At 41.1% G+C, this 25,983-nt stretch overlaps 1 protein-coding gene across 3 annotated transcripts in view; it reads right to left on the bottom strand.

The window, feature by feature from the left end:
- DEPTOR (DEP domain containing MTOR interacting protein) overlaps positions 1 to 25,983 on the bottom strand; it is a 78,078-nt gene that overhangs the window by 19,870 nt on the left and 32,225 nt on the right. For all 3 annotated transcript variants that reach the window (XM_051612617.1, XM_051612618.1, XM_051612616.1), the window contains exons 5-9: positions 21,518 to 21,696; positions 6,871 to 7,056; positions 6,120 to 6,254; positions 2,352 to 2,422; positions 1,548 to 1,652 (exon numbers count right to left, since the gene is read on the bottom strand). In XM_051612617.1, coding sequence (XP_051468577.1) covers positions 1,548 to 1,652; positions 2,352 to 2,422; positions 6,120 to 6,254; positions 6,871 to 7,056; positions 21,518 to 21,696 — 676 coding nt within the window. The remainder of the gene's footprint in view (positions 1 to 1,547; positions 1,653 to 2,351; positions 2,423 to 6,119; positions 6,255 to 6,870; positions 7,057 to 21,517; positions 21,697 to 25,983) is intronic.

Raw genomic sequence — 25,983 nt, 5'->3', positions numbered from 1 at the left:
CTGTACAGCACTAAACTCCCAAGTTCAGAATCTAGAACATGCACATTAATAAATTCATTATTTTAAAATCTAAGTCCTTTAAATTTTAGGCAGGATTACTATTTGAAAATTATACCCTTCATCTAAAAATTGTAAATGTGTTTTATATTTAGTTATTGTATAAAACATATAAAAAATTCCAGCTCCCTCAGGAATCAAGCCATTTGCCAGCAGGATGTGTCAGATTCTGCCTGCACCAACAGGCTCTGCAGCTGCTGCTCCCCCTCCCAGGGGTTTTCCTGCCCATACTCAGAAAAAGCCAGTGTTTTAAAAACAGTATGTTTTTGGAGGTTTCATTTAAATTAAAAAAAAAACAGCAGCTGGAGAGAAGAAACCCTTGCAGTGCATTTGTTAAGGAGGGTGCCATGGCAGGTCTGGCTTTGTGCCATGGGCAGGATGCACATCCCTGGAGCTGCCTCCAACTTCGTGGGTGTGAATACAGGGGTGGGGTGAGTGTGATGGAAAAGGGAGATTAATTGAAAGGCAGAACAAAGTCCATGGCAAACTGGGCTGCATGTGGCATACATCTGAAATCTTCATCTGTGTTGTTACCATACAATAAAACATGACAGAAACTGATAATTTAATTTTTGAGTTTGGCCCAGCCTGGAGGACATGTAGCAACTAGTTTCCTTTTCTTGCTTTTATCTTTACTTGGCATAATGCTTTGCTTTTATTTTTCCCACCGTATAGGACAATGATTAATTCATGGATATATGCAGGACATGATCTAAAGTCACAGGTAAGTCAATGGGCTCTGCATTAGCAGTACAAAAGCCTTGATATGGAGTTTGTATTTATTTATTTTTAAATCATGTATGAAGCTATTTCAGCTCTTGATGAGATATGGAAGTATCATACACTCTTCTTTCCAAATGTCTTGAATCCTAACTGCTTTACAGTGAACAATGGCTTATCCTAGCTTCACTTTCAATAGGTATGTCTGACTTTGCCTCTTCCTCTATAGACCAGAAGGTATAAGTCCAGCAGCTGCATACCAGCAACCACATAGATTGCAAAGTAAAGAGAAAAGCTATAATTGTGCAGAGCTGGAAAAAGGTAAAAATAACAAAGAAACCCCAGAAAAACAAAACACCACCACCAAAACCAGCCAACCAGTAAAAATAAAAACAACCACCAACAAAAAACCCAACAAAACCAAACCAAAAAACCCCCAAGCAACAATAAAAAAACCCTAAAATCAACCAATCAACAACAAAAAAAACAACCAACAACAATAAAAGAAAGGCAAAAGGTCTAGAAAGTAACTTAGAAAGGATAAGCAAGTTTCAAGTGGAATAGGGACTTGAAGAATCTCAAAAAGAAACAAAACAGGAGGTGGGTGAAAGGCAGAACTCACCGTGCTCAAACAGCTGCAATTGAGACAAAGATACTCGACCCTTGAAACAAAAGCACCTCTCCCTTCCCAAGAAGAAGCAGCCCAAGACCTTCACTGAGCAGCACCAAATATACCCTCCCCAGTAAATATCCCTGTTTTGAAAACCCACCTTCATCCCAGCTGCGGCTGCTGGCCCGCTGGGGTCCACGGCCTGGATGTGGCAGGGTTTGCTGCCCCGCACCACGAAGCCCCAGCCCACCGCGTCACCGACAATCTGGGAAGAGAAAAGAGGGATGTGGTCACCTTTGGGCAGCTCAGTGAAACTCAGGGGGGTAACATCTAAATGGTTCAAGGCATAACTTCAACACATCTATACTTCCAACACATAGTACAGGATGGTGTGTATGGGCTGCTGTATCACTCATGGGAAAGGCTCATTGCAAATTATTTTTCTTGTTTTTAATGGACTATTTTTGTTGAAGTAGGAGGCTGTAAAAAGCAATTCTTCCCATGACTACGTTCAAAAATATATTTACAAGAAGGCTTCCTGTAACAGAGACTATGCATCAAAATTTCTGTCCCATCACAGTCTGGAAAGACCTAAGTAGAAACCTTCAGTTTGGCTAGGTAATCCACTCCTGCAGTGCAGGTATCACCAGAAGCACAAACTCTAGACGGGTTTGTAGAATACAAATGCTACTGGCTCAATGTAATTTTACACTCCATTGAAGTCAGCAGTACTATATTGGCATAAAGACAGGATAAACAAGTGCAGAGTAAGACCTGAAATGTGTGGAAGTACTGATAACAGAGTTTGGGATTTTAAAGTACAAACCTTAGAAAATGCAAATAAGCTCTAATTATCCCATCAGAAAATGTCTGTTTGGATTACCTTTGGATTACTGGTAGCCCCCCAGTACCGGCTTGCGACAATATAACATGCAAATAATAAAGAAAAATACTGGAGACATACCGTAAAAGTTTTTCTTACATATGGTGCTCCAGGCATCAAGAGCTCATCAGCAGTCACGGATCTCTTTAGTACTGTGGAGGTACATGAATGAATATTCAATATAAGCACTCTTCTAGAGTTTTTCCTAACAAATAAGATAAAGTGTTGGGACACATCTTTTTGGTCTCACTCCCCATACACTTCTTAAGTTATTGCATACTTGCTTGACAGTAAAAGCTGAGAAAAAGACAGCAGATAAATCTGACTATAAATGATGAGATCTTTAGGAATTTGGGTCATTTAGCCAACAGAATTTTTTGTCTGCAATCAAGATCCACTACACACTATCACAAATATCAGAAGTGGCTACTCCTGTGTCCAGTGTTGAAATAAATTACCAACCTACTTGCCATGGAGTAGCTTTTCTTACTGGCTCGCTCTGTGCATGTTGGGTCTCTCTGCTACTTCATCTGAGTTGGGTTTGAACCACAGGATTAAGTCATAAGAAAAGTCTGCTTGATTCAGGAGTTATTCCAACAAAGACATTTCTGCAACTGTAGGCACAGGCATCTAACTCAATTGCATCCAAGGACAGCCTAGGTAATCTATAGCTGGCTGGGATTTTCAATGGAATACCAGTGAGTTTCTGCAGGTGATTCCTCCTTGCTTTGCCACATAATGGGATAATTTTCCCCTGAACAAGCTAAATGTATAGTTATGCCAAACCATTCTGCATGCCAGTTTTTATCTGCCTATAAATGCTTCACAAGATGGAGGACAATGGAAGATACATGTCATTCACCATATTTGCCTTCTTCAGCTCTAAAATCACCGCTGCTTTTCTTTTAGTGATAATTAATTTTGATGGTGTCTGCCTTTTCAGTCTGCCTTTCAGAAGATGACATTCCCCACAGATGGTATTCAAAGACATTCATGAGTTTCTCAATGACATTCATAGGAACAGGGAGAATTCTAGCATACAAACCAGAACATTTTTTTTTTTTTACTTTCCCATTGATTTTGACAAACTGTCATTTAGCCAGAGTTACACTTTGCAGAGGATGCTTGGTCAACATAAAATACCTAAATGATTATGTACGTTCGCCAAGTCAGAATCAGGTAAATCATCCATGCTGGACTCCCTTGCGTGCCTCCCTTCTTTATACCTCCAGACATTATTTTTTATTTGCTGATTGTTTTTCCACATGACTGGTTAAGTCATGACCTGGGATTTGTGTTTGCCTGCAAGATAACTCCTCTGACAATAAATATACTTCTGCCTTGTGTTTATTAGCACGCAGTTCAGCAGCATGCTCTGGGTCTGGATAGCAGGAAACAATTTGTGAAAAAAAATCACTTTATAGTTCAGCAGAGGATTAAGAATTTTTCTGTAACTTTTACATCTGACAGCCTTATGCTAACCTAAGTGAGATGATGTGTGGATCTGTACTTGCACGATGGGAGAAATTACCCTACATCACTGGTAATTGTATAATTCTAAAAGATAAGTCTGTTTATAATCCTATTGTAGTTTTATTTCAAATATGAGTCTGCTTAAGGTATGTCCTCAGGAAGAAGTTCTTTTAGAAAATAAAGAATTTATGCAAGTCCAAATTAGGGCTGTATTTTTTCTTCCAGTGTTGTGTAATCAGCTGCCTTAAAATAAACTTGTTCGCACTACTCATGGGTTGACACTTCATACATACTCAGAATCATAACTGAATGGAATAGTCAGCATACTTCAGATAACACACATCTTTATGGACAGAACACGAATGCTGCTTTATCCATCCCATAAAATGTTCCACAATGTAATTATTGATGTACTGGGTCCAAAGGCTCACCACACAAAATCTATCAGAGCATTTATGGGAAGTATACCTGAGAAACATTCTGCCAAAATATGATTGTGTGGCTATCTTCACACAGGGGCAAGCACATTGTGTATAGGGTTAAACATATTACAAGGTGGTGCTCAGTGCCCAACAGCAATGTAGTCCAAGTATGCAAGGACCACCAGCACTTGAGAGCATTCCCTCAAGCTAGAGAGAGTCTGATGTAGGGAGTTATGGCTTCTGCAGTCATACTGAGTCCTTCAAATTATTTAAGTTTACGGTTTCATACTGAATTCCTCGCAGAGCCTAAGGAGAGGGAAAGAAATACACTAAAAGAGCATATTTACTATATATACTAAAAGAGTATATATAGAGAGAGGTGATTGTCCCCCTGTACTCAGCACTGGTGAAGCCACACCTGGAGTATTGTGTCCAGTGTGGGGCACCTCAATTCAAGAGAGATATCGAGGTGCTGGAGCGAGTACAGAGGAGGGCAACAAAGCTGGTGAAGGGCTTAGAGAATAAATCTTATGAAGAACACTTGAAGGAGCTGGGAATGTTTAGTTTGAGGAAGAGGAGGCTGAGGGGAGACCTCATCAGTCTCTACAGCTACCTGAAAGGTCATTGTAGAGAGGTTGGTGCTGGTCTGTTTTCACAGGTGATTAGCGACAGAACAAGAGGGAATAGCTTCCAGCTGCAACAGGGGAGGTTTAGACTGGACATTAGGAAAAAATTTTTCACAGAAAGAGTGGTGAGACAGTGGAATAGGCTGCCCAGGGAGGTGGTTGAGTCACCATCCCTGGATGTGTTTAAGGGTCTTTTGGATGTGGTGTTGGTGGATATGGTTTAGGGGAGAACTTTGTAGAGTAGGGATGATGGTTGGACTCGGTGATCCCAAGGGTCTTTTCCAACCTGAATAGTTCTATGATTCTAAAAGGAGAAAGACAGAATTAAAATGTCCTCAAACTATGCCTTTCCTTCTGATGGCCACTCTGCAGAGAAGAAATGAAATGCACGTTAGCTTGCTCATCTCCAAAGTAAATTGTCAATGTGTTGAACAGGATACATTTAGGGCTTGAGGCACTGTCTAGTAATCACCTCAAATCACCTCAATCCCTTTGACAGCAAAGCTTACACATCTCCACTGAAGCCTTCCCATGCTGCACAACACTTCCCACACTTTTGGCAGAGACCCGGTAAATTTGAAATAAAGAGCACAAAGGGCAGCAGGGACTCAGCTTTGAACTTCAGGCTGTTTCTGAGGGGAAAAAAAAAGGCTGAAACAATATCTATCCTGGTCTCTTTTCCACTTCCCAGATGAAGGGGAAGAAACAATTCTAAGTGAACTGTGGAAGAATGGGTGTGTTTAACCTTCCGGTGTGGGATAGGAAATCCTTTCAAAAGGAAAATAAGCTTCAAAACTACTTTTACCTTCCTAAACAGGCCAGTAAGACCTAAACAAACAAAAATATTGGAATGGTCCCTGACAGACTGAAACAATGCTGCCTCTTTTTTTAGAGGCTGCTGTTTTCTGAGTTGTGTTATTTCACAGCAACTCAGGCAGCCACTGGATAGTTAAAGTCTCCTCTGACTTGCACCAAAGGAATGTGTCTAGGAGGAGATTTGAATCGGATCAGAGCTTGGCAATGAAGAGGCAAATCTGGGTCTCTGACTGTATGTCCTACTAAGAGATAAACTGCAGCTCAAATCACAATGATAGGCTCAAAGCAGAGATTATTGGAGGCAGACGTCTGGCTTGTGTTTAGCAGGACTTCAGGCTGGAGGATGATAATAGTTCCACCTAGCCTACAAACACCTGTGACACTGTGCATTTTTAATCTCTCCTTGAAAAGATAATCTTAGGAGTGATGCTAGGAGTTCTTCATGTTGCCTTCTCCCCAGAGAGATGTCTGCACCCTGTCTCCTGTGCCTTGTAAGCCATACTGGTGCTCACCGGATTTGGGGTTGCAGAGCACAGGGGGGCTGCTGCTGAGCGTTGGGCTGCTGCTGAAGTACCCACTGCTGCCACAGCTGCTCATGCTGCTCCTCCGTACTGCCGATACAATCTTTATCTCCTTGGTGGGACTCACTACAAAGAGAAAATACAGAGAGAAAGGGAACTTTTACCAATTATTAAAACCATTCTCCTGGTTTCTTTAAAACAACAGCAATACAGCACACTTCTGCTGACAACACTGGGAATGGGTTGGTGTGTTTTACGCAGTTAGAAGAGTCACTGCCTGAGTATAATATACACATGTTTACTATAGCTAACACAGTGAGCTCCCATTGCAGTGTCTTCTAGGAAGCATTTCAACACAGGGAAATAATTTTTGCCATTTTTCCTTCTACTTCCCATTCATTCTTTAAGTTCTTGCTAGATATTGCTGAAGAATCCCTTCCCCTCACTTTTACTCTTCTTGAAAACTCCATATTCAATATATCACTAATTACTTTGGGCTAAGAGGGATTTTAACCAGTTCTGTTTGTTTGTGGATCAGCATCTGACATCGATACAGGCACAAAACTAACCCAGGAAGCTAAAGCTTTGGTAAATCAAGTGAATGGACAATCCCTATGAACAGCGCTGCACAAGACCCTGCACTGCTTTTTTTCAGGTAAGCACTGAAAACCCTTGGCCAAAAAAGGATTGTTTAACATCCCATGGAGTCATTCTACAAACAGCAGTATAGTCGACGAGTCACCTGAGAGAAAACTGGTGTGTTTTCTGTTGTCATGGTTCTGCTTGCGCAGGCAAAACGGGCTGTCATGGCTCTCTGGCATCAAGCGAGACTTCTCGGTGACGAGCTCCATTAATCGCCGCCGCCGGCGGAAATTCATTCTGCACTGATAGAGCAAGTTGCTGTCCATAAAATGGTGCTTGTTGGACACTGGGGGGAAAAAAAAATAATGGATAGAAAGTCTATGCCTGGTAGGTCTGAAATCAGAGGATACCTATCTGCAAGGTGTGCACTGCATGTTTTGCTGTTAGGAAGCGCCTGGAGCTCTCCCCTCCCCTCTGCAGACTCAGAAGAAGGAGGAAGGTGTTCAGCTTTACATGGATATCTTTAATATATTCACTTTTATACCATTGATAACGAAGTAGGAACATCAGGGGACATTGCTGAGAGGAATCTTTTACACTACCTTGATTAGAGACAAGCACTTCTTTTTGTCAAGTGGAAATGGAAGTACTTTATCTTTCCGTGACAGGCTGCATAATGGTCCATCTCCACAGACACTCCCTCTGCATGCTGTTTCGTCACTGCAGTCCAGACTTAGCTCCTCACCATGAGTGTTTTGTAAATTCACCAGTCCAGGGCAGCCCTTGGGTGCTCTGACTGACTACCTTGCTTGGAGCTATGGGACAGCAGAGGACTAAGACCTGTGTATTTCCTCTGTCTTGTTCACCACAGACACCGTGTCTCAGACACTTCCTGCAGGATACTTCCTCCCTTTTGCACAGATACGCAACATTTGGGAATGGGCACCTGGCCAAAAATAATTTCTTACATAATGATCACAAGTCTTAATTACAACCTGTTGTGACACTGAGAGCAAATCCCAGGTCATTGGTGCCTGAGCAAGGGTGCCAAGTCTACCCACAGACTGCAGCATCGCCATAACACCTGCATGTTTCCTGCCACCAATGCTGCATCTGAATAGTCATAAAAATGCAACAGTTGGACAGAACTCTGTGCCAGGTCCTGAAAGTGTTCTGGCTCTTTCAGGGCTTGATCACAGGAAAGTTCTCTGGAGCACTCCCTGCATTACTACTGCAGCATCTTAAAGAGCTTCAGTAGATTTTTTGGCTGCGTGTTTCCTCCATCTTCACCCAGCTCCTGTGATCACGTTCCAAAGAGATTATTTCCCACAGTCAACCTTTTTGATGAAGGTTCTAGATTCTGGATTTACCTAGTTAATAAATTGCATTTCTTTCAATATCAACTCATAAGAACTGGTGGGTTATAAGCATTTATTTGTAATAAAATAACCACTCAGATATGCACTCAAGAGGTCAGTCAAGTTTTTGAGTACATGACTCAGTCATTTGGCTTCAGCCTCCTACCACAGATACTGAACTTTTTCCTTGCTCTTTGCTCTGCCCAGCACATGGAGTCCAAAAGCAACTGAGCCCAAGGTGCTACACCAGACCAGAGCCTGGAGCCCTGCTGGCCTGCTTTCCCTTCATTCTCATCCCCAACATGATCTTTCTTGTTCTCTTTCCTTCTTAATACCTCCTCGTGTCCCAGATTGCTCACCATGAGACCCACAGCAGACCACACAAGTAGTAGCCTTGCAAAAAAGGCTGTATTTAGACATAAACTTCCAGTGTGTTGTTTGATGCGTGTGAGCTAAAGGAATAGCCTCAAAGAGGAAAAAGCCCAGCCAGCTTCTCCAGCAGTTGGTGATCTCAGAGAGAATATTCATGCCAGGGATATCAAGGAAGTTATCATTATCCAGGCAATAAATATGTGGCCAGTCCTAGCCATGACCCTCAGGGCACAGCCCTCCATACAGATACGAAACTGCCAGAGGGGGTCAGACCACAGGTCCATCTTGCAGAGAAGAATGTCTCATGCCTGTCCAGGCCACTGTCAGAGAGGCAATACTGCCTCTGCAAATGGACTTTTGCCTTTGTGACACAAAGAGCAATCACAACACAGGAGGTTTCTGAACTGCACATACTTGTGCCCAACCTGCCACGCTGACCATCTGCCCCAGAGTCCTGCAATGAGCCGTAGGCTGTAGGGCATTTCTTAGAGTTTTGAAAGAAGGTAGTTTTGAAACACTACCTTTTTTTTATGAGTAAAGCAGAAAGGTGACGCTAGTCAGCCAAGCTGCATGTTTCAAGTACCCTCTACAGAAAAGGGGGATTGGAGCATCTCTCTTATGAGAAAAGGCTGAAAGAGCTGGGACTCTTTAGCCTGGAGATGAGAAGGTTGAGAGGAGACCTTATCAATGTATATAAGTATCTAAAGGGTAGGTGCAAGGAAGATAGAGACAGGCTCTTCTCAGTAGTTCCCAGTGTCAGAACAGGGGGCAACAGGTACAAGTAGGAACATAGGAAGTTCCAGTTAAATATGAGGAAAAACTTCTTTACAGTGAGGGTGACAGAGCACTGGAACAGGCTGCCCGGGGAGGTTGTGGAGTCTCCATTTCTGGAGATATTCAAACACCGCCTGGATACAGTCCTGTGTAAAGTGCTCTAGGTTATCCTACTTCAGTGGGAGAGTTGGACTAGATGATCTCTAGAGTTCACTTCCAACTCCAGCAATGTTGTGATTCTGTGATTCTGTGAAAAGAGCCCTGTGACCTAGATTGCCTGGTTCTGTTGAAGAGCTTCAGAAGAGCCAGTGCCACCTGGCTTTCCTCTGCTTCATTTTGGTGCTGAACTTGTTGTTCCTTCAAACCAGCCATATCCATTCTTCATGAGCAAAATGGCTTCACTAAGTCAAATTTAGCACCGCAAATTTGTGTTCTGACATGCTAAATATTGCAGGCACACACTGCTGCTGTGATCATAATTTTGGACACATCTAGTATGCGGAGCTATTAAACAACATTTTCTAATGATGACTGTTTTTGAAGAATGAAAATAGAGGAGGAGAGATTTGGAGACTTGCCTGTATCTAAAAAAGGATTTGCTATTAGAGGCAGAGTTAATATGTAGGTGTTCACAGCCACCAGTCCCATTTTCAGATCACTGACACAATAAGGAAAAGTAGCAATATCTAGCAATATTCTACCATATTACTAGAACAGCCTGATGCAAATACAAAAAACTTCCTTCATTTTTTTAATAATGAAAAGTTCCCTGAAACTTCAAAAGACAAGTTCTACTAATTCAGCACACTACTGAGATTCATAACATTCAGTGAAACGGCCCCACAAACACCTGGAAGAAGAATTACTGCTGCCAACCACGTGCAGTATAAAAAAGATCAGTATGTTGTCTGATTCAAGTTAAATATCACGGCACCACAGTTTTTAATTAAAACTATTCTGTTCTGTTTTTGTCGTTAAGTGAACTGTTTTGACAACCTTTAGGAATTATGATAAGCAGAGATCAACACACACTTGGGTTGCGGACATCACAAAACACTCTGAAATTCTAGATCATTACTGACCATGAAGCTACATAATATAAACTTTTTTATGCCAAGATACTGAAAATATTTTAGAATAATGAGACTTGTTTGGACTGAAATATAGTCACATTCTGTATTTACAATAGCAGAACTTAGGTCTCACATTGTAATAATTCATGTCTGCTGTAAACGTTTTAGTCCATGGAAGGGTGAATTTTTATACAATAAATTAATACAAGTGGACAAGCTGGGACCAATCATTATATATTGTAGAAAATTTGTATATGATTTACACAACAAAGGGTTTGTAGCCAGAATGTTTATGACAAGTAGTATTAGTACAGAATGTAGAGTGCTCATTGATTTTCACAGTTGAATTCCTCATTTCTACTGATAGTTTACATTTCATGTGGGAGTGTTAGAACAGCAGCATGTATCCTCAGCTTACTCAAATATTGTATTCATAGCACCACATAATTTTTTGCATATTCATTGACTAAAATGTAATATTTGTGTACATTTAAGGAGAAGCTCAAAATACACACAGGAGTAGCTACGTCAAACTGCTTCCTTGTATGTACATTATCAAATAAAATTTCTCACCAGAATTATTGGTGTGCCCCATGGGGCTTTTTACATTTGTTCGTTTTGAATTAGCAGCTTTCTGATGTATCCATGAGTTGGGATGAAATGCCCATGCTGGGTTTCTGCCTAAGGGTAAATGCATATGGAATGGTTTGGAAAAAAGGGATTTCCAGACTATGGTTCAGAAGGAAGACTATGGTTCAGCCTACATGCTGGGTGAGCAGTCCTGGTGCAGGGATGGGTATGCAGCTCAGCTGCTTTAACAGTTCATGTTTTGCTGCAATCCAAGCTGATTGCAGAATTCTGAGAGGACTGCACAGACTTGCTCAGGAGGGATTTTTGTAAAGGTAATTTAGAGGTTGTTACCTCGAGCTAACATGGAGTGTTGACTCGGAGGCAGCAGCAGATAAACTCCTGGTGCCCAATAAGGCTTCTGCTCTAGGTATCTGTCCCTCTGCTGGAAGTTGCTGCCTCCAGACAGGGACTGGTTTAACTACTCCTGAATTAGTTCACTGCCCTTCATAACGCAGCATAAAAAAGCAAACTGGCATCCATTTCAGTTTGTGATAAATCATCAGGCTGTAGCTGACAAGGATCAGGACCTGTATTTGTACATGATGAGAGTGGTGTAAAGAGAAAGGTGGAGTGACTTCATGGTTTCTTTGTTCAAATTTAATTCACCGGTGCTCATGTAGCAACATGTTCAGATTATGAAACAGAAGGAAACTGTATCAAAGAGAGTAAAATACATGGTGACTGTCAACCTCAAAAATCATAAAAGTGCACAAGAGCATTTGTGGTCCTGGCAGGAAGGGCACCAACATTAATTCATAGTCACCCATGTTAAACTGTGGAGGTACAGTCACAACCCACCAGTCTAACCTCCTACATACACAGGCCACAAAATTTCTACCAGAAACAGAATTAAAAAAACATCTTTTACTCTTACAAAACTACAGTTTACTCATACTTAAAAGAAGCCTGCAGGGACCACTTCACTCTTCCCCTTACGAGCTGTTCAAGCCGTCAGTTACTTTCGCTGACAGGCAATAAAAATTTATCTCAAAGCTGAATTTGTTTGACTTTAGCTGCTAAGCCCTGGACTTCATCACACCTTCATCAGAAAGTGACACAAGATCTGGTCAGAAAGATTCGTAAAGAAGTCTGTGAAGAGATGAAGCCAACTCAAACGTATCTTTGATCAGCTGACTAAGTAACACCCCTTAAATTCTGACTCATTTTTTAGCCCTCCTCTAGTCCTCTTCAAACTTTCTTTATCCTTCCTGAAATATGGCTATCAGAACTGCCCCATTCTCAGTCACAACCTCACTCCCTTTCTCTGGATTGCTGTCCTCCTTTTTGTACATCTCAGGCTCATAGTAACAGTTACTACAACTGTATTGCACAAAAACTATAAGGTGGGAACAATTTGTGCCCAGTAAATCCTCCTTTACCTGCACAGCATTGCTTCACACCAATGAGCAGAGCCTGTATTCCCAATCCCTAGATGTGTTGCCTTCTAGTTATACCATTAGTTATATGAAAACACACCTCTTTTTGGGTAATGCTCATCTAATTAATAGAGTTCAATTATTTGTTTACTGTCTCATCTATCCATAGAGTTTGCAAACTGAATTGGCAAGGATTTTAGCTGGTCATTCCCCATTTACTGTTAAGAAGAGAAAACTCAGACTATTTATTTTCGCCTTTCTCTGATTGGGAGGACCTACTGTTGCAGCTTTAGTGGTTCTTGTGCCTGGTTACTTCAAAGTTTCTGTCCAGATACATACAATATGAATTGCAATGTTCATGCAAATCTTCTTTCAGCTTCTGATTCTGACATAAAATCCTGGGCTCTGCATGGGGCTCAAACAGCCTTTTCTTGTCTTCATTTACAAGGAGGCTGATGCACAGCAGAGATAGAAATATTACCTTTACATTGATTTCATAGAACTGAAGAGGCTTTACAAAGTACAAAAGCCTATTTTAATAAATGGTGTGACTCATGCCTTAAAAATCAGGTCATTTTCGTAACTGGCTTTTCCCTTAAATCCTTCCCACAACTTCAATTCCCTGTGATTTTTAGCGCTGATAATCTGTCTACATCTCTACTGTGGTGATTAACGCTTTCTACCAGATGAAAGCTGCAGCTCCCAGAAGGCCACATCCAGCAATGATCTCCAGCTGCTTCACACATCCCCAGAAACATGAGGCTGTCACCAAGCAAGCCCATGGCTGGAGCCAGGGAATGGCTGCTTTGTGTCAAGGGAGCACTGGGAAAGAGATCAAAGTTCCCTGCGGAGCCAGATGAGCAGCTTTTCTCGAGAGTGGAGGACACGCTGAAGTGCGCACTTGTTTGTTTGTGTGAGCATGTGCTTGTGCTGGGGTTAAGAGGAAGAGGTTATAAAAGCATCAGTAGAGTATACGGAGTTTTTAGCACTGATATGTCATGTTGTTCCTCACTTAAGGACAAAAGCAGCACTGAACTCTTTCCAGCAGTGCACGACACACATCCAAGCCTTTCGCTGCACCCGGCAGCTGCCCCAGTCTATTCACAAGAACACTTTATTTTTTTACTGAGGTAGTTCCCTCTATTAGAATTACATTAAACCCTGTTTGAAGCTGCAGAAGATCATTCCAGACCTGTCACTATGTCTAGGTCTGTGCCTTCATATAGCAAGCCAGAGATGACCATACAGGTTTTGAAGTGGCAAGACATTGCCCCAAAACAGCTGATGTGTGCAGGATGATGAGACAGGCTGGGGAGCTGCAGGGAGAGACAGGGACTTCTGGCTTATCTGAAGGAGGGCACAGCTGGAGCTGCTCCCACCAGCTCCCAAAGTGTGCCCAGGGAAAAGGTCCTGGCTCCAGCCTCATGTCCTTTTGCTTGCTCACTCCCCTCTCCTAAGCAGAACGGGTGTTTAAAAGGGAAGGAAACAAATCAACACTGTAAAACAACAGCTCCTTAAAAAAATGCTTCTCTCTGTGGATTACACACAGCTTGCTGAGCCCTTCTCTTCTGTGCCTCAGGCTTTTTGCCAGCTCAGTTTCGGTCCCTTGCCAGGGCAGCAGTGGAACTGTGTGTGTGTATCCACTTGGGCTTGCACAGCGCGAGGGTGAGCCCGGAAGCCTGGAAAACACCAAGCAGCTGCTGGGCTTTGGCTGCTCCTCACCCCAGCTCCATGCTGCCCAGCCACTGCTGCATGGCCCCCCTACTCCTGCCCCGATCCTCTCCCACTCCTGCCTTGCACCAACACACGTGTTGCTGGAGGAGAATAACCGGCACTTTATTCTGCATTGGACAATGCCTTTCCCACTCCTCTCAAAGCCTTCCTGTTTTTCTAAAGCTAATCTGGCATCTGCAAATGCATTTTAATAATGGCACCTATTCAGATTAGTTTCCTTTTACACATTAATGAATTCTACCTGCTTGGAGCTCTCTCAAATCATGGAAGAGAGACTACAGATGGTCAGCGAGCACAGGGCCTTGGGTCTTGGATTCCCTGCACGATATAGATATGACGCTTGCCATTCCACCTATTTTATTAATCTATATATGCTACACAGACTGTAGATAAGCCCACCTGTGAATGTGCTCAACTAGCCTGTTAAACTCTTGGCAATGTAGCTGTACTTAATGGCATTTTTTTCTCATTTGGATTACAGGGAATTAGCTTTGAACGGACAACGGATCTAAACGTGAACTGCTCTCGCCTCCACCCACCCTCTCATTTAAAACTGTGAGGCAGATCCTGGCACTGAAACATAAAATTCAGAAAGCTGTTCCAGCTCATCCTAGCTAAGGGTGAAGTCAGTAAGTGTGTTCAGAAATAAGTATGCCCTGGACCTGCAAGTAGGTCCAGAAAAAACTGTGGTATAATTAGATAACCATGCCTCCATGAACTGTGGTATATTCATGTAGCACATAAAAAAAAAAGAAAAAGAAAAAAAAAAAAAAGAAGTCTAGACAACTTTAATGCCTTTAAAGCATCAGGATTACAACAGACAACTGTCAAAAGTTGCTTGGTAACTGAAATACAGAGTATCCTGCTCTTATTAAAATAGTATGTTCTGCTTAGTGCATTAACATTTTATTTCAGCTGCCTTAAAATATGTATGCAGATAAATGTTTCTATATACATTCTGTCTTTCCAGTAGGTTTGCCATCTATTTACAGTCTATTTTCAAATACACGCGACTTACTCCAGCATGAAAAGCCAGTGTTGAATCACCCACATTTCAGCAGTCTTTTCAGCTTGTATATGAGGATTTATCATCTTTAATTTAGCAAGTTTACAGAACACAGCCAACTGCTCTTCTTTGCTTCCAAATAAAGTATGGAAAGTACAGTCTGTGGCAAGGGAAGCAGAAGATGAAAAGGCCCATCTGGGTATCTTTTTTCTGCTGCAGCTGTTAAAAACTGAAACTCATTCTTTGTCAGAAAAACAGAATTTGGTAGTTAATACAAAGAGAAGTCTTCATGTTATTTACATAATGCAAAGAGCATGTGGCTCTATCAAAAACCAAATCCATTCTGGATTTAGGTAAAGATAACTGCAAGAGCACAACGAGAAGACAATGGAATAGGAATCACATATCAATTTCTTTTTCTCTGACTTCCCTACCAGAGCAAAATAATGAAAAATATGAAAAATGGTCTTCAGACTTAGAAGAAGCATCTGAATTAACATGGATGAGGTTGCTCTTCCTAAGTATGGGAACTGCTGAGGAAGAACTGCCACACAAATAAACAGCTGAGTGCCTCTGCCTGGCATCCTCGCAGGGGGAGTATGGCTCAGAATGAACACAAAGTTGTGTTGCAGGACTTCAAAGACTAACTGAAGGTTTGTGTTTTACTGAGATAAAACAAAGGACCATCTGTAAAAATGTGATGCTTTATAATTTTTAGCATGGAGTACACAAAATGAATGCTTGGAGATAAACAATGCCTGATGTGATCCAGGTCTTAGACCGACTAGAAAAATGATATTATAAAAATGTATGTGTTAACTTTAGAAGGAGAAAACTATTGCCATTTAAGACAAAGATTTATTGCATGGTTGAATGACATTTATAAATTCCTATCTGCAGCTGATATTTCCAAGAAAAGGAGTTCCAAAGAACTAATTAAGTTCTTAAGGAAGAATTAAGAATAAAGGCAGTTTATTCTTCCTTTATTCATGCCAAATTTTCACTTACATGCCAAGTTTTCACTTACAAATAAGAAACGTCTAATGCAAAAGTAACAACACATACTTCATAATTTACAGAAATTTTAGGTGAGAGAGGGAAAGCTTTTCAACAAAAGTCAAAGATATTGTTAGATATTTAACCTACTCCCACAATCACAGAATCATTGAACTATTCAGGTTGGAAAAGACCCTTGGGATCATCGAGTCCAACCATCATCCCTACTCTACAAAGTTCTCCCCTAAACCATATCCACCAACACCACATCCAAAAGACCCTTAAACACATCCAGGGATGGTGACTCAGCCACCTCCCTGGGCAGCCTATTCCACTGTCTGACCACTCTCTCTGTGAAAATTTTTTTCCTAATGTCCAGTCTAAACCTCCCCTGTTGCAGCTTGAAGCCATTCCTTCTTGTTCTATCACTAATTACCTGTGAAAACAGACCAGCACCAACCTCTCTACAATGACCTTTCAGGTAGTTGTAGAGACTGATGAGGTCTCCCCTCAGCCTCCTCTTCCTCAAACTAAACATTCCCAGCTCTTTCAAGCATTCTTCATAAGATTTATTCTCTAAGCCCTTCACCAGCTTCATTGCCCTCCTCTGTACTTACTCCAGCACCTTAATATCTCTCTTGAATTGAGGTGCCCAAAACTGGACACAATACTCCAGGTGTGGCCTCAACAGTGCTGAGGACAGGGGGACAATCACCTCTCTACTTCTGCTGCCCACACTATTTCTAATACAAGCCAGGATGCCACTGGCTTTCTTGGCCACCTGGGCACACTGCAGGCTCATATTCAGCCGCTTGTCAATTAGAACCCCCAGGTCCTTTTCTGCCAGACACTTTCCAGCCACACTTCCCCAGGCCTGGAGCATTGTCTGGGGTTGTTGTGGCCCAAGTGCGGGACCTGGCACTCGGCCTTGTTGAAGCCCAGACCATTGACATTAGCCCAACGATCCAATCTATCCAAGTCTCTCTGAGACCCTCCCTGTCCTCATGCGGATCAACACTCCTGCTTAGCTTACTGTCATCTGCAGACTTACTGCAGACTTCTAGGTCCTTATGAAGATCATTAATAAAGATGTTAAACAGAAATGGTCCCAAGACTGAGCCCTGAGGAACACCACTTGTGACTGGCCACAGCTGGATTTGACTCCATTGACCACCACACTTTGGGCCCGACTGTCCAGCCACTGCTTGATCCTTTATAACCAATTATATAATGCAATTATAACAATCATTCAACTCCATCGTGTATACTGATGCTCAAAACCAAATGCACTGATTATCTTGTTAGAGGAATTTTACTGTATAAATGTAGAGTCTTTGCAAATAATAGGGAAAATTAAATATATGTTTTAAGACTTTCCTGCAGACAGGGAGATAGCATGTGTCAATATTTACTGTTCTTGCTAAGTCACTGCAAAATGTTTGTTTTCATCTCTGAAAGTAATTTGCACAGTGGAGTTTTGCTGATGAAAGATTAACTCCTGAGTGGTGTTAAGCACCTGCTTCCGTGCTAAGCCGGAACATGTGTGCCTTGAACACACCATGTCTGGCCAAGTGCAATTAACTCCATAAAGCTATTTAAAGCTGAATGGTATTGTAGAGAGGAGTGAGGGCAGAAGACACTCATGTCATGCCTAGTACATCTTACCACATATTTACTATCCCTTTAAAATCCTAGCACTGATGAAATATTTCAAAGGAAGATACCTGCTAGACAGTCATCTTAAAAAGAGCTTTTTCCACCCCTCATTCACTCAGGAAAGCATAGTTTATGGCTTTTCCAGAACCTATCACACGTGCTTCTCTGCCCTAGCTCTGCTGCTAGGACTAGAGGTACAGGGTAAGTGCTGCAGCAAGTGCCATGACCAAGTATGAGCCAAAATATGATGCTAGAAAGAGCTCTGTGGATTCCCTCTTTCCTCCATGGACATCTCAGTATCTCAATTTTTGAGACTAAGCAAGAGCTGTTACTGTATGTGGATTCTCATGCTATCCCCTTAGCCCATTCTGGTTTTGGTCTCATCTATCCTGGAGCTGGCAGAGAACCTCCTTCTTCTCTTGTTGCACACAAATTTTTACCATAGTAACTAATGTGTCTCACCATTCCCATATGAAGAACAAGGAAAAATCCAGTCTCCTGGATAAAAGTCTTACCTGTTAATATCACAGTGCTCTACATACCTCACCATCCTAGAAAGGGGCTTTTCTAAGGCTGAGAAATGTGTTCTGTGCACCTTTTGTCCCTGCCCCTACTGAATGGGCATCACTTTGTTTAAAATTCTTTGCACAGTCTGTATTCCTGTATCCTGGTGAAGAGCATCAGTGTTCCCAAATACAGAATAACTCCTGGTAACTGCCCTGCCAACACCAGCCTTCAAGAACTGTACAGCGCATAGTAACCTGCTATCTACGCTTTTGTTATACAGTAGTGCCTGGGGGTTACCAGTCCATAGGAAAGGACATGACGCTCCTATTTGTGAAAACGGGGATTTGTAGGTTACAATTTGCATGTGCCAGTGGGATTTTGGAAGGAAGCAATTCACACTTAAGCACTTTTCAACATTTTCATGTACGGCAAGGGAAATAAGTGTAGTTATATGTGCCCAAAGAGATCAATAAGATTATTTTTAAACGGAAACATTTTATGTTTTTACAGCATGTATACAATTCCTCTTAAACCACTGTTTTCCTTTTTAAAATTAACAGCAGTGTTTGTTTCCTGTGTGAAACCTGTTTTGCCTCTGACCAATTAAAGTGAAGATAAATGTGTCAGGAAGCTGTTTTGAATACAGCACCTCAGCTGCAGAGTAGAGCTTCTCTGAGCAATTGAAATGAAAGTATCAGTACAAACAAATTGCACAATTCAGTTGTGGCTGGAAAATTTCTAATGAGATTGGCAACATGACTGAACCATTTCTATTACTTTCTGTTGCATTAGATAAGGTAATAAATACTTCATAAAAATATTAGAGCAAGCTTTATTTTATTCCATATTGTGGAAATAAAACAATACTCCTAGCAGAAAACTGCCTTTAGGGCAGAAAAATGTTTTATTCTCCACTCCTGTACAGTCAAGACCCTTTTCTTCTGGTTCTGCCAACAAGGATGCCAATTAGTGTCAAGTAACATTTTGGTACTGCTGATGAGATAAACCAAAGGGAGCTTAGTATGGTGAAATGAATTTGCTGTCCTAAGAGACAGTTTGTTGGTGGTGGTTTTTTGTTTGTTTGGCTTGGTTTGGGTTTTTTTTGCAATTGGACCTAGAATTCACTGAGATGGGGGAAACAGAATACCACTCTTGCTGTTTTCCAGTTTGTATCACCAGTTCTGCACAGGGAGTTACCACACTGAGCTCCCTTCTTAGAGGAAATGAGCATTACATAAACCTTCAAAATACATAGATCATACCCACTTACTAAGATGAACCCCACACCAGCTCCACGTTAATTCTCTATTACTTTCATAAATATTTCAAACTCCACCTAGATAAATCATAGAATAATTTCAGAGAAATCCAGCGGAGATTGAAATCTGCCTAGGAGCATGCACAGAGCATGTCCACTGGTAAAGATAAATCTCAAGAACATGATTGAGTTTTATTTTATTTCCAGCTTTCCCATTAATTCAGTGTGAAATCCTGAGTTACCTTTGACCCAATAAAAGCTGAGTGAGGAAGATGATGGCACCTTGGAATGAGAAGGCCACATCCTCAGTAATAAACCAATTCCTAGTGCCCTGTTTGTGATTACTTCTTGAGTTTCAAATCTCTTTCTAACAGGGTGCTTTGCATGTGCTCTTGACTGCTGGAAGAGGATGGGCAGGGGATCAGCCTGCAAAACTGGCCAGGGCAATCCATAAAGGAGAGCAGTGCCATCATCACTGGATTACCCCAGAAACCCAGCATGACAGGCAAAATTATTTCCCTGCCAAAGTGCACTGCTGAGCATTTGCTTTAATTAACGAAAAAGAAGGTTGATCTGCAATAAATGTCACATCCTGACTTTCTTAGCTCTGCAAAGATTCCAATAGGAAAGTAAATCCAGCTTTGAACCAAATACCAAGTTCTGACTGTATTTCCTCTGCAAAAACATCAATAGCAGCATAAACCTACTACTTTTTTTTTGTTGTTTTCTTTTTTTAAGAAAAGTTCACCTTATATACAGAAAACTCTTGGGTAAAAATAGGAATGAAATCATTGCTGCTATAAAGAGGAGGGGTGGCATACCTTCCCTGCCTGTCAAGCTCCAAGCAGTTGGAACTCTCTAAATCATAGGAAGCACAGGGGTAATTATAGAACTGGAAGCTGATTACTGTAAACATTGAAGAGTAGCTCCTAGTAATTGGAAGCTAGAGATAATGTTAGCATGATTACAACCATAAAGGAACTGCGCAGGTCACTGATGCCCCCATTTTTCTCTTTTCCTTAAAAGTAGGTTTTCTCACAAAGCAACAAGCAACCTAGTCAGTGTAGCACCTTGTATATTAACAACCTGTTAGTATCATGTATTGTTTGTTCTCTGTCAGAACTAGTGTTGATATGACAACATTTGGATCACCAGGATCTGATTACTTTCCTGTTGTGCATTAAGCAATGTAGCTAACAGCTACTGGCAGCTTGTTCTGTCATCTCCTGGCACCCCTCATCACTCCCAGAGGCCCTGCAACGCATTTATGGTGGAAAATGCCTGGTCAAAGAAGGGCAACTTGCACTGCAAGTAGATGATGAAAACATACAAAATGGGTTTTAGTGCCAGGGGTGTTTATTTCTTCACCCTTGGGGCAGTACAGTGAGAAAAATTCATCTCCATCACCCTTAACATAAGGAGCTCTTGGTGAAGGTGCATCTGCCAGCCACATTGTGCTGGATCATGAAAAAATACTCAATCTGTGCCTTAAAGAAGTTACACCACCAGGACAAATATAATAACACTTCAGCTGGAAGAGATACTCTCTCGCTTGCTCAAACATACTAGAATGACTCTGTGACATGGCCAAGAGGAAAGCTGCTTTTCTGGCACCAGTTTGTAGTCTGCTCCTGTCCTCAAGGGGGAGGATATACAGAACATGTCATTTTTATTCTACATAGAAAATTTAGCTTATTTATGGCTCTAATCCCCACTTGATCCTTACAATGCTATTTACCTCAATTATATACATTTCAGATAACAAGTTCTGCAAGTTAGTTACCACAAGTGCAGGAACACTGATTTTCAACCACATCCTTATGCTGTTATTATGCAATCCCAAATTCCAGCTGTATTTTGCATTTGAGGTAGAATTTTCAGAACTAAGACAACAAGCTTTTGAAAAAGCCCCCCTTTTATCACTTAAACTTACCTAAACTCCTACCTGAAGTTATTTAGAACTTGGGCATATTATGACCAAGAAGACAAGAGCCTTTCGACATGATTTGACCTGAAGAAACTACTCCAAGAAGTGCAGCTTTTGCTACCTGGCAGTAGATTTCTCACCATGCTGTATAATCCCATGCTCCAAAAGCCTGCGGCCGAGCTGCTCTGCTTCAGTCCGTGTCGTGGCCTCTCCTTCCTGGATCAGCCAGTCAATGAACTCCGATGCCACGAAGGTCCGTTCGTACTTGACTCCTTCTTCTTCCCTGGCTTGCAAAAGGGTATTTTCAGAACTCATCAGCCTGGTATTGGGGGTGGAAAAAAATTGGAAGGGAAAATGGTTCTTTAAAAAAGCATCTCCAGATCTGTTCTGGTCAATCTCATTGATACTAAGCAAACATGTGAACCTTTCACTGACTTATTTAATCTTTCCTCAAGCTATTGGTCTAAACTTAGGATGTGAATTATAACTGCTTAGTAAAAAAAAAAATTAGGCCTTATATCCCTGTGTGAAGTTAATGCCTTCTTGATTTGTTCCCTGAAAGAAAACAAGGTTTTTCAGTTTCACATTTTGCCTAGTTAGTTCTTTAGCTTCTCTAAAAATGAACGTAGAAACAACTTTGAAACAAAAATTAGCCTAAAAGCACCAGATTGTGACTTAATGCATTCAAAAAACCCTAAGTAGCTTTTACAGTTAGCAAGACTATGCCTCAAGGTCATTTAGATGTTTTTGAAAATTCTCTCCATAAGCTTTAAAACAGCTGCAGAAAAATCCAAGAGGAAGAAAAAAATGTAATACTGTGGTTTGGGTGGTTGATATATATTTAGTGTCCAACACCCAGTGGGGGAAGCTGCAGTCAGTGATGTTACACACCTGAACACTTGGAGTCTCAGAGTTTCTGTGCCCCAGCTGGCTCCATATAACACCAGAGTTCAGAATAACATCCTGAGGTGTCTCTAAATCCCCTAGCAATTGGCATGCATCTAGTTTAGGTATGCTAATAATATTCTTCTCCATTCAAGTAACCTACAATGACACAGTATTAAAAAAAAAAAAAAAAAAAAAGTCTCAGTATTTGTCAATGCAAAAGTAAGGCTGACAGTCTGAAATAGAAGATTGAAAAAAGAAATTATTATCATTCCCTTTCAACACAGAATCACACTTTTTTTGTTGTTGTTGGTAGACCAAGCACCATAGCCTCCTTCTTTATTAATTTAATTGATCTTCATAATTATTTTATTTGTTATAGGCTAATAACAAGAATAGTGGTAAGACTTTCAGACTAATAGGTCATGAGTTGCATGGCTATTTTTCCCACGCAAGACTAGTAAGTCCTCTCCCTTCACCGACCATTTGAAATTAAGGGCACTACTGAACTGTAACAAGAATATTCTGGAAGCGCCTCATCTTTGCCCCTCTGATTAAAAAAAAAAAATAAAAAATCATGTAAATCCATATGTGTGTTATCTCCTTCTTGAACTGCCAGCATGTTCAGAGTCCATGGAATATAACATCACCTCCTCTAGGAGCCATTCAGAAAAATCTGTGCCATAAGAACACAGAGAAAAGTTTCACATGAAATTACAAGGAGGTTTGAAAGAACCCAGCCCTTGTGATTTCAGAGATTTATTCCCTTGACTTTAACAAGAGCTAACTAGAAGCCTGAACTAGCTGGATCTGATGACCAGGCAGCAGGCCACCAAACCAGGAAAAGGCTGCTCAGCCACAGCTGTATGTCAGTGGCAGATCCACTGAACTGCATGTTTATATGTTGGCACATTGTTGCCTGCACCTCTGAGCTGAGTACAAACTAAGGAAGTCAGAATTAGCTGAACTCAGGGATGAGGCCAAAAGCAAGAGATGTGCCACAGAGGACAAGGTGTTGACTCTCGAACTCTTGCAAAAACCTTATTCTTTTTTGTATTTTGATTTAAATGCGTCTGCACACAAAGCAATGTTTTGTCCCAGATGAACAACATCTAATACAGACGCTGCTCCAAGGGAACATCTTTAAATGTGCCTCCTTCACCAGGCTTTTTTCCTCCCAGAAAAAAAATACAAACCCAAAGCTCGTGTCTTTTCATACCATCTGCTGCATGGCTACCCAGAACTGGTTACCCAGGCTCTGCAGGCACCAAAGAAAAAAATCCTTAGTATTATTTTAATGGCTCTGTGATGAGTCTATAATTAGTTGACCAGCTCATTGAAGTTGCAGATAGAGAGGTCCTTTACAAAGAGATGCTAATTGTTAGATTTTTACAGAGAAACAAAAGAAATTTGGAAAAATATCAAGTGGAAAAACACTCAGCTTGACATTTCACACCCTTCTGCATGTGCCCAGAATAGCACTGCAAAGGATTTGGACTTGTGAACAAACAGACATGACAAATTGACAGTTTAACAAACCCAGCAACAGCAATCCATAGACTTACATTGCTAACTGAAGTAATTCACTGTAACTCCATGGCTGTCAACAAAACTGTACCAATTTATATCAGCCAAAACCTGTCCTTTCGTTAGCCAGAATCAGAAACTGCCTCTATCTCCTCCATTTTCTCCTTGTTTAAAAAAACATGGAGCTATTCATGTCAAAACATATTATCTGCTAAAATTGGCATTATTCTGCATTAAGAGAATTCATTTAGCCAAACACTGAAATTCAACCCATTTTCAAAAGAAAATTTTAACCTTGTTTTACCTAAATAACTGCATCAGAGGATAAATCTGACTTAACCACTGATGAGTTAAAATGAAAGTGGTTCAAAGAATGCAGTGTTGAAATTATCAGAATTATTTCCTGAAATGAAAACCATAAATCTGCACTTCTTTCATTGTGAAATCTGGTTGAAAAATCTCAGTTGAAGTCAACACCATGAGATGACTTATAGCTCCTAAATCCAACTGCACCAGAAACAACAGTCCTATGTGCCTGACCAAAACCTCCTGCAAACTGCAAACATCATAAAATAAGATGCCTGCACAACTTGATTTCTTTCAAAATTTTTAAGCTCTGAAAGGTCTGTGATGGATTTCTTTCAGATTTTCAGGGAAGGCTGCTTAACAGGGTTGAATTGGAAACATGTTTATCACATTTGATCTATCTGGTCAGTCCTGTAGAATATGAAAACTGGTACCATCCTTGGACCTAACAAACTGTTCAGCAATTTACCATATCAACAGGACTGCAGGAAATCAAGTAGGTTTCATCTCTAGTTATAAACTCAAAGGCATGCTCACAGGAAGGATTACCAAAATTCACAATGATAAGCAGGGAATCTGAACTGATTGATGATTTTCAGTGCAAATGAAGGGAGAAAACAATTAGAGGCTGATTTTAAATCCAAGCACACAGCCACTGAAGATGTCCACAGCAGGTAAAGGAGAAGAGAAGAGAATCCAGGCTAAGAGGAGCTTAATGTTCTCCAGTCCCAAGGGAGAACACAGGGCATTCACCCAAAACAGCTGGTTGAATGCAGGGCACCTGCCTAATGCTTCCATTCCTCTGCTCATGCAACAACCTGCTGATCCTCCAAAAGCATTTTGCTGATTTTAGCTATTGAGGGTACAAATCTGCATGGACTGCTCTTGGATAACATGTCCACAGCTCCGGGCAAGCACAAACTACATTTGCTTCTGAATGTAATGGTACTCCAGCCCCAGGGCAGTGGGTGGAGAAGGGCAGGAAATAGTATTATAATGTCTAGTTTAAACTAGCAAAGTCTAACAAAGATCAGCAACAGCCACAAAATTAGACACAGATTTTTAAAATATGTTGGATTCAGAGAGATTTCCTTTGGCATAGTTTCATTTCTCTTGAAATTAGGCCTAGAGGCATTTTGATAAACATGTTGAATGTCCTGGTGAATGACTTCATATCTGTGCCTGAATGCTTTTCTCCAGCTTTTGCCATTTGATAACAATTTTAATTGCACTGAATTAATATTTTCTTGCTCAACACTATCAGCAAATTGATACAACTACCACACATAACCATTTCATTGCAAAATGTAGTAGTCTGACTTTCACTACTCGATTTTGAGTTTAAAATGCATCCAGTGAAACTATGAAGATGTTGCTAACAAACGTGCATGGACAAAGGACCAGGTAAAATCTGAATGCTCTGCACGCTGGATTTGCTGCAATAAACAAAGTGAAGCCCAGATAGCCCAGGTTCTTATCTCACATGAACATATAATATTTCCAATGATCCATGGAGAATTTTTACCAGCTTTGACTGTCACAGACTGATTTTGAAATGCCAGATATTTTTAATCTATACTATATTTAGCTGTCAGGGCTGGTTTTAAAGGTTTCTGAACCCTTTAGATACGTTGCCTAGGAGCAACTACCTTGTGAGGTTGCAGTTATATTTAGATATAGGTGCTGCTTTTGGCATTAACCTCTTTCCTAAGATGAGAACAATCTAAACTGATATGAACATTTTTCTGCTAGTATAGTGTTGCACAGACTGGTCACTAAGACATTGGTTTGGGGACAGTTGTCCATGCAGAGAAACAGGGATGCAAGCAGACACTGACAGAACAGAGTTCTTCCCACCACAGCTCCTTTCATGCAGATGACTGGTACC

This window comes from Apus apus, chromosome 2 (assembly GCF_020740795.1).
Source record: "Apus apus isolate bApuApu2 chromosome 2, bApuApu2.pri.cur, whole genome shotgun sequence".
In the NCBI taxonomy this organism is placed as follows: Eukaryota; Metazoa; Chordata; class Aves; order Apodiformes; family Apodidae; genus Apus; species Apus apus.
This window is presented reverse-complemented; position numbering and strand designations above follow the sequence as displayed.